At 51.7% G+C, this 12963-nt stretch overlaps 1 protein-coding gene across 6 annotated transcripts in view; it reads left to right on the forward strand.

Moving 5' to 3' along the window:
• The first annotated feature begins 2569 nt into the window (after positions 1 to 2569).
• The window catches only part of TCF7 (transcription factor 7), a 66647-nt gene continuing 56253 nt past the window's right edge, over positions 2570 to 12963 (forward strand). Inside the window, exons 1-3 of one of the 6 annotated variants that reach the window (XM_068697765.1) lie at positions 2570 to 3184; positions 3292 to 3358; positions 3619 to 3725. In XM_068697765.1, coding sequence (XP_068553866.1) covers positions 2990 to 3184; positions 3292 to 3358; positions 3619 to 3725 — 369 coding nt within the window. In that variant the 5' untranslated portion in view covers positions 2570 to 2989. The remainder of the gene's footprint in view (positions 3185 to 3291; positions 3359 to 3618; positions 3726 to 12963) is intronic. The other 5 variants (XM_068697762.1, XM_068697760.1, XM_068697763.1 and 2 more) reach the window with 5 other exon arrangements.

Raw genomic sequence — 12963 nt, forward strand, 5'->3', positions numbered from 1 at the left:
AAAAGCCTCTTTTTTGACTCAATTCTAACCCCAGCATGAAGATTCTGCAGTTCAGAAAATTACGCACAGAAAAAAACAAACCAACCCTGTTCAAAATCTTCAGTGGTGTGTGCCTGAACACAGATTTAGGCACCTTGCTGAAGGCATCCAGTTTCTAAAAAATCAGCTTTTGTGAATAATGTAAAATCCTCTGGATTCTCTTACTTCCACAAATTGGTATGTAGTATATTTAGCATTAGCTGGGCCTCTTTTCTCTTTTCACTCAAATGTGTGGTGTAAGGTTAATGAAAATAAGATGGATCTTTTATTTTGGGTCTTAAATATAACATTATTAAATGTGCCCACCAGAAATGTAGGATAAAATATTTGCTCTGCTTGAAGATTATGTGATATTTGTATTCTAAGCCTCACCACAGTGGGTTTCTTTAAATAGAAGCTATACTTTACTCCTAAATTGCTTAAGGCAAAGGAAGCAGAGATGATGTTTTTATGAATGTTTAAATGCAAATGGAACTGAGAGTGAATGCTATGCTAGCTAACATCAAAGGCTCACCAAAGTCTCTGCATTAATGAGGCTCTTTGTTTCCTGGATCACAGATTACAACAGGTTTCCAACTCATTGCCAAGGCTTTATCTCCGTTTGGGAGGGCTGTAAATCTCAGACGATTTTTTTCACATGCAAAACAAGAGGATCATCTGAAAGAGGAAAAAAAAAAAATCTGAAAGTAGCAAATATTTCATTCAAATGATTATTACTCAAAGTGGCTGCAGCTTATTTTATTTTTGTGATATTTAAAAGAATGGAAATTTGCAGACGGAGTTTCCTATGGGGTAGCCCGTTCACAAATTTGGATGGGAGAGCCGAGCAGGGAAAATGCGAGCGGTATCCTTTCCCTCTCCCATCCCCTTTAGCATAGCGTAAACCGTGCCCCCAAAATACGAACAATAATTCTATGTCATGCAAAAGCGGCAATTAGCAGAAAGACGGATTTTGCTTCATTTAAATATATTCAGGACTTTTCAAAGTGGCTCCAACTAGTTCTTCTCCTCCCCAAAAAGTAATGAGATTATATCCATAGTAATAATACCCTAATTAACAAGAAAAATAGGGACCGAGATTTTTAGCTTCCTATTCAAGGGCTGAATGTGACAATATGTAGTATATTGGGTCATAAAAAACAATTTACATGGCGTCATTACAGTCTGTAGAAAAGTCTCCAGGACCCAGGGCTATCTTATGCAATCTTAATTAAGGAAAATAAATATCGGTGTGTTTTTTTAAGCTACCGGAGACATGCACAGGACCTGTCGTACGCGATCAGAAGAGATGGGGAGTTTCCTTTTCCATGGGAACTGCTTAGAAGAAAAACCCGACGCCGACACACAAGTGTCTAGTGTCTTCGGAATTGGCTGCGAAGATGTTAATTTCGTGTTTCCTGACCCTCGGGGCCGCTCGGGAGAACTCATAATTTTCTGCCGGCCGACGGCACGGCCGGGCTACCAGGGGGGCCGAGGGAGGGAGCCGGGCAAAGCGGGGCGAGCCCAGCCGGGCCAAGCCAAACCGGGCCAAACTGAGCCGGGCCAAGCCGGGCCAAGCCCCCGGGGACCGAGCCGAGCCGGGCCAAGCCCCCTAGAGCCGAACCGAGCCGGGCCAAGCCCCTGGGGGCCGCGCCGTGCCCCCCGCCGCCCAGGTGCGCACCGCAGCGCGCATCCCTCCGCTCCCCCGCACCGCGTGCGCGCACACGTGGGCGCGCATCGCTCCCCACGCGTGTGCGTGTGTGCCACGGGCAGCCGCTCGTGCACGCGCCTTGGCTGCGTCCACGCGTGCCCGCCCGCCCGCCCGCGCGTGTTCAGCCGTGCGCAGCCAGCCGGCGGCGGCCCACGCGCGTGCAAATGTGCGGGTGCGGGGCCGTGCGCGCACACGCGGGGGGCTGGTGCCCGCGCACACACTCGGCGTGCAACGGGGGGGGGCGCGCGGAGCTGCGGTGCTCGCGGGCGGGGGCGCGCGGGCACGGACGGGAGCGCGCACGAGTGTGCGGTGCGGGCAGATGCGGGCACGAGGATGCGCGCGTGCCCGTGCGCGTGTCCAGATGCGGGCGCGCACAGGTGCGCGCACACACGCGTGGGCACAAGCGCGCGCACCGCCGAACCGTGAGCGCGCACGGGTGCGCGCAGAGGAGCCCGCACAGCCCCGAGCCCAAGGTGGGAGCTGGATGGAGAGGAGGGGCAGGAGGTGCGGGGGGGGGGGTCTCCCCTTGGAGCCTCGCTCTCTGCCCCTTTAAGACCGGCACCCCGCGGGGATGCGCGCACGGGCACGCGCGCGGGGGGCGCGCACGGGTGCGTGCGCCCGCCCCCGGCCCCTCCCCGGCGCTGCCAATCACCCGGCGGCCGCTTTGATGTCGGCAGCCCTTGGCCGCCGCGCCGCCGCGCTCGCACACAGGCACCGGGCGCTCCGTGCCGCTGCCCGCCCGCTGCTCCCGGGGAAACTTTGCGGGGCTCGGGCTTCGGGCTCGGCTCGGGGCGGGGGGGGGGTGGGCGGTGGTGGGGGGCGGCCCGGGGTGGGGGGCCCCGCCGAGCCCGGCATCCCGCGACGCCTGCCCGCAGCCTGCCGAGCCCCCCGCCGGGAGAGGGAGGGAAAAGAGGAGGTGGGGGGGGGGGGGAAGGAAAAGAGTTAAGAAAGGAAAAGAAAAAAAATATATTATTTTTTTTTTTTAGAAAGAATTCGGAAGGGGGTTTGGAGAAGGAAGCAAAAAAAAAAAAAAAAAATCGAAGGGAAAAGTTTAGAAGTTAAGGAGGCAATTTAGGAAAGAACTTTAAAAAGCGAGTTTTGAAGAGGGAGCGAGGTCTTCTTCGAGAGGAAAATAAGAAGAACTGAGGGAGAGGAAAACAAATTAAAAAAAAAAAAAAAAAAAGCCGAGGAGGGCTCGGTGCGGGCGGCGCAGCTCAGCCCTCGCCGGGACGGTCGGGGCTCGGCTCGGGAGGGAGGAAAATGCCGCAGCTGGGCAGCGGCGGCGGGGACGACCTGGGGGCCACCGACGAGATGCTGGCCTTCAAGGACGAGGGCGAGCAGGAGGAGAAGATCCCCGAAAACGCCTTCACCGAGCGCGACCTGGCCGACCTCAAGTCCTCGCTGGTCAACGAGTCCGAGGGCAGCGGCAGCCCGGCCGCCGCCGCGGACCCCGAGGTGAGCCGGGCCCCCCCTCCCCAGCACGGCCCCCGGCCGGCCCGCACCCCCCCCACCCCCCCTCAAGCCACCCCCCGCTCTGCTTTTTCTCTCTCCTCCCCATGCAGGCCATCAGGCGTGTGCAGGATCCGCAGAGGGTTTATCAGGAGAAGCTCCCGGACCACATGGAAGATGGTTAGTGGCGGCGACCCCCCCATCTCCAGACCCCCCTGGGACATCCCCTGGCCCCGCGACCCCCTGGAGGCCCCCCCCAGGGTGGGAAGGGTTGGGGATGCCACCCCCAGAGAGCTGCCTTCATCCCCCTGTGGTCCCCTCTTTTAGGGCCACGGGGCAAAAAGGCTCCCCAAATAATCCATCACCTCCATGGGCTCCCCCGGCAGGCAGAAGTCACCTGTCGGAAGGCAAACCCTGACGGGGAACTTTGATTTTTGCAGGTATGAAGCACCAGGACCCAGGGATGTATAAAGGATCCACGTATTCTGGCTACCCGTTCCTAATGCTCTCAGACCCTTATCTGCCAAATGGATCTATGTCACCGCTGGTGAGTTCATCCTCTCCTTACCCAGAAGTTTGGTGGCCTCTCGTGCCGAAGTGTGCCGCGGGTACCGTGCAGGCACCTCCGTGTGCTGTTTTTTTTGACAAAATGCATCTCAGTTTCTAAGTGCCCGGGCGCTGTCCTGTCCGAGCTGAAGGAAGGATTGGGAAGGGGCAGTGATGCTCGGTGGGCAGCGCTGCTTTTCTCCAACTCTGCTGGAGGAGTTTCTTCTCAAGTCTCCTTGTCTAGGTGTGCCTCTTCCAGCAATCAAAGCCTAAGATCTGGTGTAAAAATGCCCCTTCCTTTCTCTGGGTCTGGAGGCGAGCAACTTCTGGTGTTTGTGTTCAGGGACACGTCCCATGGTTTAACTTTTGTTTGGTTTATCTGCTGGTAAAACGGCCGGGTTTTGGCCTGCTTAGGGCTCTCTTGTGGATGATGGCCCAGAAAGTGGATCTTGCACTTCTAAAATGGCAATAGAGGCTTTTCGGAAAGAGCTTAATGCTACTGGAGGGTTATTCCAGTCTTCTTCCTACAAAGTTTTTCCCTTTCAGGTCGAATCAGTTAGGAACTCTGCGTATTTTGATGTTTATAATAAGTTGTGCTGTATGAATAATTGAACTAAAGGCTGCTGGAGAAAAGCTGTCTCTCCCCGTCGCCATCTCTATCAGAACTTCAGAAAAGAATTTGGTGACATCGCAGCAGATACCGAGCTCGTGTCGCTCCAGGGGAGCCGGCGTCGCTGCATTCATTTCAGACACTTGCAGTCGGTTAATGAGAACACAGCAGCATTCGGCGTATTTCAGTTTTAGTTTTTAACCTTTAAAGGAATAAGGTTTGAATGAACGTGTAATGCCCTCCTTAGTGTAAGCAGTTCAGTTTTCAGTTGTTTGTTCGCTGGATGGGGTAGGATGTTAAGCTGGCGTTGTGAAAAATTGATGGACGGTGGGGTCTGAAACAATCCTTGAGGTGTGATAAAATGTTGTTTGTGGGAATCGGTGCTGTCTGCTCCCGCAGGGAGGAGGGGAGAGATCCCTTTGGCAGCCCCACCGTGCCCCAGCAGAGCCCTGCTCTGTCAGGGGGAGCCCATCTCCCTGCTGTCACTGTCATAACCGCTGGGGTCAGGGGGCAGGTATGGAGGATCTCTCTAAATGTCGAAGTCTTGTTCAGCTCACAGCAAGGAAAGGTGTGCTTGCAAGGCAGGGCGTTGTTGTAATCAGAGTAAGCGTCTCGTCTGTTGTTTCCCACCTCATGGTGCTTCTTCCAGGTATCTCCCTCGCCCCTCCAAAACATAAAGCTGCTGATAGACTAAATGGTGATATAGAAATCGTCTTATTGAAATGCATTCAGTTTGCTCCCTTGTACAGAATCTGGACAAGTTCAAAGTTACATTAGCCCAGCAGCTATTTGTTGTAGTGGAATATTTCTTTTAATCTTAAACCCTTACTAGATGGGCACTGAAGTGCAATAGCCTATTTATTAGCAATTATGCTGAAAAGTAGATTGTGGCTTGTGAATTGCCTTTCCCCTTGATAATGTTAAAAATAAATAAATAGAGGTTATTGTCAGAGCAACAGATAGCTGTAAATAGACCGTGCAGAACTCAAAGAGGAGAAAAATGAGTAGCAGGGAGGGAATGATTCCTGTCCCCTCGAGAGCCACAAAAATCACTCACAGCCTTAGTGAGTTTTACTCAGATCTGTTCAGATCCTGCAGTGTTTTATGTGTTGCATGATTAAAAAGCTGATTTGATGTTTTCAGCTAAAAATCTGTTACCAAACATTAAGGGAAGAAATCTTCCCATGTCTAAGGGCTGGTCTTGCCTTTGATTTTTGGGGTTTGTGTAGTAGTTACGCCAATATATCTTTCTGAGCAATTTTGTCCCGTGTTTATATTGACTGTGTAAAGGTTATTGTTGCTAAATTATGTATTGCTCTCATATAGATTTATTGCTACCATGTGCATTACATAAAATGCGAGCTGTAATCTGGTGGCTGCTTCCAGTAATTGAGGAGGTCAGATCTGTGACCAAAGATTTCAGATACTTAACCAGCCATAAAAGCGTGTTTAATTAACATTTTAGCACGAGTTGGAGGGGAGGGCTGTGTGAGTAGACGGGATTATGTATCACAGCCATGCGTGGTGGAGGCTGTATTTTGCTTGATGGGGCTTCCTGGAAACAGTTGTTTGCAGCTAGGATTCATTTCAGAATCCTCAAAAACAAAAATTAAAAAACAAAAAAACGGCGCTTTTGCAAGCAAGCTATCACAGCTTTGCACGTAACTGCCCGACCAGGACGGTACAGCTGCCCTGAAGACGAAGGGCAGTCGGCAGCGAGGTTTGGGGCTGAGCCCCCCCCAGCTGTGCACCACCAAACCACGATCCTGCTGCGGGGCTCTGCGAGCGGTGCTGGGGCCGGCCCGGTGCGCTGCCCCGGCGGGTGTGTCGCTACCGGTGTCGCCGCAGAGCTGCTTCTGCTCTTTCTTGTATTTATTTTGCTCAGCAGCATCCCTTCAGCTTTGTTTCCCTCGGGGTGGTTGTAGCCTGCTGGCTGCTGCCCTGCCCTGGTGGTGCTCACCCCCAGTGTCCTGCTCTGTCCCCGCAGCCCAAACCGTGTCTTTTATCGACTCACACCCACCTGGGTTATCTACACGTGCTGCTGCCGCTCCTGAACGATGCTCGGAGGGTGTCCGGGTACCTGGCAGCAGCAGTGCCAAGCCAGCTGATGTGCTGAGCCCCCACTGAGCAGCAGGATGTGGCGAGAGCCAGCCTGCAGCAGGCAGCAGCTCGGTGCTGCTGGCGGTGGCAAACACCTTCCTAGGGCAGTTGGGCTGGATTGGTGCTGATTTCAGCACTGATTTGAGTGTCCTGGAGGAGCGGCAGAGCTGGCAGAGAGGCAGGAGGACGGATGGCAGGTGGTGGCCAGGTGCTGGAGCTGGGGACGAAGCAGCGGAGCGAGCCCAGGCTCCCTGCGTTTTGGGAGCAGGCTGGGGATGCCCCTGGGCTGGCTGCTCCAGGATGGGCACTTCTGGGTGAAATGGGTCGAGAGCATCTCTGTGCAGACCGTGCACGTGTCTGAAATCCTGACATTTTGCAAGGCACCAAGCGAGCCGTTCCTCAGCCGGCTCCCAGATGTCACATGCACACGGCATGAGTCTGCTTCGTCCCTCCTGAAAAAGTCCAGCTTTTTCCAGAGCAGAATATGTAGGATTTGCAGGTTAAAAAATCTGCAAGAAACTTCCAAAGAATATTAACACGCTGAGGAACTGCTTTTCTAAATGAAATGTAAGATCATAAAACTATATCCTTTTTTAAATAGTACAAATGACTTTAAATCAAATTAAGGTACATCCTTAGTAAGAACATCAGCCTTTTAGGTGGTTACAAACATTAGAGGTCAGACATGGTCAAACATGTTAACACTTTGATCAGATTAAAATATTTTTCTTGCTACAGTTGTATAATTGAGTTTAGACCCGAGGGGGTTTTCTGAACATTGTTATATCTTGTACCATGTGGTAGTTAAATTTTAGAAGGAGCACTTATAAGTTCCTTTTGTAAATAGGTTTGTGAAGTCGGGGATGAGCAGCACCATCCCGTGTGTAGGGACGTGGTGGGAGAGCCCCTGGAGCAGGGAAATGCGACTGAATGGGGCTTGTTCCGTCCCCTGCTCTGCTGCACCCCTCTTGTGTTTAGGCAGCTCGTGGGGTGTGGGAAGGTGGGAAGGCAGAACTTAAGTGTTTTGTATAAAAAGCTGAGGCACTGGGCTTTGTCCTGTTCTTGTGTGAGAAACAGAGGTCCAAGAGCATCTGTTTCCTTGGAAAATAAGGACACTACCTAATTTTCTTGGCTATTAAGCTAACTAGAGCTCACGTAGGATCCAAAGGGGGGTGGTACGCTCCCAAGCTCTGCATGTGTAAAGCCCCAAAACGAGATGTCAGGCCCAGGAAATAATGCAGATGTTCCTGAGGTCCACCTGTCTCCTTGAGCTCGGTCCTCATGCAGTGGGTTTGCGCTGTCCCCTTGGGCAGGGTGAGATGAAAGCGCGCTCACTGCTGGCCTGGGGCCACAGGTCCCAAACATGCATCACAAGGTGAAAAAGCTGAGGCTGAAAGTCTCCCGCAGTGGTTGGCAAGAGAGGATCAGTCCCAGGGGGCAGGACAGAAGCTGGAGCAGTGTGAGCTGGGTGCTTGGACACAGCTTCTGGGTCCATCCAGATCTGCTCCATCCCACAGCAGGAGGCTGTTGTCCCTGCAGCAGGTGGGGGACAAAAGAAATTCACAGCTCAGTGTCTGTGTAGAGGTCTTTCTGTCCTAGCTCGTGCTGTCAGAGCAGTATTTTAGTGTTGCTTTTTCCATGTGAGGTTCTGATCCTGTTGAAACCAGCAGCAGAACTCCCCAGAGTCTCCATGCAGGGGTTTGTCCCTGCACGGGGGCTGCCGCGTCCCTCTCCAGGTGTGCTGGGATGTGCTGGAGGCGAGCGCTAGCTCGGCGCGACAGCAACATCCCCAGCAGCATCCCAGCTGGCTTCCCTGGTGGCAGGGCTTGTGCTATAGGACCTCCCCAAGACATTTCCCATTCCCTGTGAATTGCTACAGTCCTGGCAGAAAGCCCTGGAAGCACAGTGCCCAGTGGTGGACATCCTGGCACAGGCAGAGGACTGATTTGTTCCCTCCTGGCCAAAACAAATCCACTTCTCCCAGCTCTTCCACCTAGCTTGAAACAGGATAGTGGTGAAAAGCTTTTTTTTTTTTTAATATTAAAGCGTAATGCTGGATAGGTGGATGTACCAAGACGCAGGGCTTCCGAGGTCATTTATTGCATGTCTGATTCAGCCTCGGTTCCCCCCCAAGGAAAATTCTTGTGTTAATTTCTGAGTTCATATCACACCCTCAATTTTGAAACAGAACTTCCCTTTGAAATAAATTAGAGAGTTCTGCTTAAGAAGCAGTGACATGATACAGCACTGCATGTGTGTGGTCTAATATAACCTTATTTTTAAAGTTTTTTTGGAATGAAAAGAGGAGAGAGAAATATGTCACAGGGAAATGAGACCGAGTTTTATGTAAATCTTTGCCTGCGCACGTGATTTCGACGGTTCAACCATATCTGCTCTCCTCTTGGCATTCCTGCCCAGGCTCTCCTGGAGCTGGCTGCCCAGGCGCGGGGTGGTTGGTGGCAGGGAGCTGCTGTGACATTACGCATGGGAAAGGCACCGTTCCTGCGAGCTCCCAACTGTTGCAGTTCATCAGACGTTATTAGCTCAACCGGTGGAGAATTTGGAGAGAAAAGCAAAACGTAGCATAAACCCAAACTCCCAGAGCTCATCCATGTTAATGATTAATATTTTTGAAATTTTAACTGGGAAGAACAAAGTGATTTGGGGGTTAGTGGCACACGGCGCGTCTGAGATGAAAGGCGAGAGCTGCTCAGCCTGGTATCCCAGGCTTTAGCCGAGCAAACAGGGGAGCAGCTGGAGGGTGTGAGGATTTCGGGGGGGATGTGTGGCACCAGCCTGCACTCAGCTCGCTGCAATAAGTCTGCAGGCACCACTCAATTCCTGTGCAGGGTGGAAACTCTGACAAATCCGTACAGTTCGGGTTTGCTGGCATTTGTTGTTCTGAGGTACCCATCTGAGAAAGCACATGGGCGCTTCCACGGCTGAGCCAGACGTTGCTGGGTCCGCAGGGATGACTCTGACTGCTCTCGTGGATCATCTGTGAGGGCCAGATCCTCGCTGCAGATTGCATCCCTCTCTATCTGCAGCGTGATCTGCAAGAGCAGCAGGTTTTCGGGGTACGGGTGGTGTGAGCTGCACACCTAAGATTGCAATCTGCTCCGGTCTGTATGTCTGTGTGCATGTCGTGGCAGTCAGTGGCAGAGCACAGTCAAGAGCTGAGAAATGCCCACGGTTTTGAGGGAACATCTATGACTTGCCATTAACTTCACGCCTGCACTGCTTCGTCTGCCCTTTGTCCCCGTGTGATGCAGCGAGACCAAATTTAGTGTTCGTTTCATGTGGTTTGGCCTTTGAGCCCCTCACTAATTGACTGTAGGGAAGGTAAAGGGAGGACCTGGCTCAGGATGGTCCCAGAGGGATGCTCGTGGGGAGGCTGTGCTGGACCAGGCAGGTGGGGGGGAATGTTAGGCTGGCACAGGCTGCCATTCAGCTACTGAAATCCCCTGCACCATATGTGCCTCACAGATTCCTCGTGAAGTCCCCAGGAATTGTCTTCTCCTGTCTGTCTGAAGAGGGAACACCTCAGTCCCCAGTGCAGACCTTTAGGAGAAGGCACGGTCACTGTGGGAGCTGCGGCTCCTCTCATCCCAGCCCTACACCACTTTGCACAATCCCAGAGCCTCTCCTCTCAGGCGCTGCCGCTGCTTTTCCTTGTTTTCCCATGCCTTTGCCACCCCAGCTCCCTGCTGCTGGTGCCAGGAGATAGCTAGCATCAGCATCTCTCCCCGCCTGATGCGTGTGTGCTCTTACCTCATCGCTTACCAGCGGTGGGTGGAGGGCTCAGGAACAGGAGAGCAGGTCCTCGCCGCCTCCTGGGCTCTGCAGAGCCAGGGGGAGCTCCTCAGCCTGACAAAATCCCCCCCCGCTGCCAAGCTGGGAGGTGGCAGTACCCCCACACAGGCCCTTTCGTGTGTTGTTCTTCCAAACGTGCCTTTAAAAATACACACAACACAACACTTGCTCCCTGATCTCCGTGTCTGGAGGCCGAAGCCAACGTTGGGTAGGAGGCCTGGCTGACTCAGAGGGCTGGTAACAGGACACGGGGCCGTGCGCTTCCTACTTCCCAGCTTTCATCCGGCTGATTCAGTGGTGACCTCGCACCCATTGCTGCCTGCCCACAAGGGCAAGGCCCCTGCCTTCTTCCGAGCAGGGTGAGAGCCTCATGGCATGGATGGTGAACGTCCCTTTGGCCCAGCCTGGCCATACGAGGAGCTGGCGATGTCCCCACCGAAGCCTCCGCTTGTGTGAGCTGAGGGCCTCGTCCTTGCCTTAGGGTTGCCGCTTCAGCACATGCTGCTGGCTCACAAACCCACCTACTTGATTTCTTAAAGGAAGTGATTGCAACACCATGTGCCTCCGAGTCTTGATTACAGCAGGATCTGTTTTCTTGGTCACCTCCAAATGATCTTGGGCGAGCAGCTCTCCCCTTCGCGAGGGCCTCCCTGCGCAGCAGCGCTTCCCCGCTCTGTCCTCTGGCCCTTTTCTCCAATTTTTGCCCCTGGGCGTTTATAAATTATGACCCTCCCCAAAGTTATGAAGGGCTGCGCTGCCACGGCTGGCTCTGTGAAGTGGTTTCATGGAGAAAGTGGGCTGTTTGGTCAGGGCTGACGATGAGGAGGGTTGGCAAAGGCCGGCAGAAGGAGCGGTGCCTACCCGGAGCATCCCGCTGCCCGGAGGCTCTGGGCAAGAGGCCACTGCAGTGGCTCCAAACCTCCGCTGCCTCGGCGCTAAACACAGCTCAGCTGCAGCAAGAAGAATCTGGCTCATTGTTTTTCACGGGGTCCCCAAATTAGTATTTTGTAAAACAAAACAATAAAGTCAACAATGCTGTGGGAAGTTTTCGAAACCAAAGTAAAGCTGGATGCTAGAATCTAGAGCACTTTTCGCCTCCGGTTATAACAACTTTACATTTGATTAAATGATAGGCAAAAATTAAAAAAAGTCTCAACAGTGTCTCCTTTGTTCCATGGAGAATTGGGAGCCATAATATGCAGAGTACACATCTGCCTTCAAGAGCTATGCCGCAATCATGGACTGACCAAAAAAAGACTTTTTTAGAGTGATTCCGCTCCTGTGCTATATGTTGAACTTGTTTTCTGCTGTGGTTTGCTCTGAGGAGCAGCATCCACGAGCGTAAATAGAGGTTCTCCTCTGATGTGACTTACACAAAGAGAAAATGCGAAAGCCCGGAATCATAAAGTGTGCTTGACTCAGCACGAAGGGGGTAAAATTATAAACACTTGCTGAGGAGGTAGTTTTCCCAGAAATATGCTCAGAAAGGATCATAAATGCGGAACTTGTATTTGAACACTGAAAAGATGGCACCCCAGAGATTGCCTTTATGTTTCGGAAATAAACCCTCTTAAGGTCTACCACATGAAAATTTGTTGTTCTTAGCACGGGCGGGCTGACGATTTGGTTCTCATTACTTGTTGCTTCCCTGGAATTGCTGGCACACGCTGCCGTGTCGCAGGAGCTGGGGTAGGCAGTGAGGAGGAGCCGTCGTCTTCTAAAAATTTCGCTTTGTATGACTTTGCCCTTAAAGAAGAAAGGCTGATTCCAGCGTGGGAGACTGTACAACCCCTGACACCAGCATAACCCAGGTTGAAGTTTGGCCTTTGAACTCTGACTTCCTGCTATAACTTACGCAGTGTGGCACTGCGATCTTTGAAATCCGACCATCTGAGGTGGTGCAGGGATTCAGAAGTCCAGGTGACGCTCATGGGGGCGCATCGTGCTGTGCTGTCACTGCTGTGCAGTGTTGGACAGCCAATGCTGTCGCACAGGAGAATTAAAAATATGCATATTAACCTTAAATCCAAAACTGAAGTAATAATATAAAATAAGAGGGAAAAAAAAAAGAAAGAAAAAAACCTTTCTGTTTAACTTTCTCTGATACAAAGCAATTTCTCCAGGACTGTGCGCCATATGAAACACATTATAAATGCTCTTGTAAAATCCACATCATTATACCACATGAAAGGCTGGCTCCTAAAAATAGCCATTCAGAGAGGATGCAGGCTAGTAGCAATTTCGGTGATCATGAAATAGTTGTGTTGACATCTCTATGCATGCACACCCACAGAAAGCTTTGACTTTTGAATATTCTTAGCAACATTTGTGCTTTGTGGAATTTTCCACGTTCTGGTCCCATGAATAGTCTCTTGGCCAGTGGTGTTCCCTTCTGAACTTATCCTTGTACTTCTAAACTTTATTTTATTGAGAAAATTGGTAAATGATTTTTTCTTTCGCACGAAACTCTTTCCTTGCTGTCAGTTTGCCAGCGGTTGACAGTATCAGTTGTATTTCCCTATCTGCTATCAATGGAAATATTTTCCCTTTCCTTCAATAAACCCACACATCCCTAGCATTTGGAAGGCTAACTGTCAAAATGTAAACCTGGAGCATTAGATGATAGCATGAGGTGCTGCCACATCTACCCGGCCTTTGTATCTGCTTTAGTATTCAAAAGAAAGTAAATGAGATCTGCAGTAATTACATAGCAATG

Source organism: Anas acuta, chromosome 14 (assembly GCF_963932015.1).
Source record: "Anas acuta chromosome 14, bAnaAcu1.1, whole genome shotgun sequence".
NCBI lineage: Eukaryota > Metazoa > Chordata > Aves > Anseriformes > Anatidae > Anas > Anas acuta.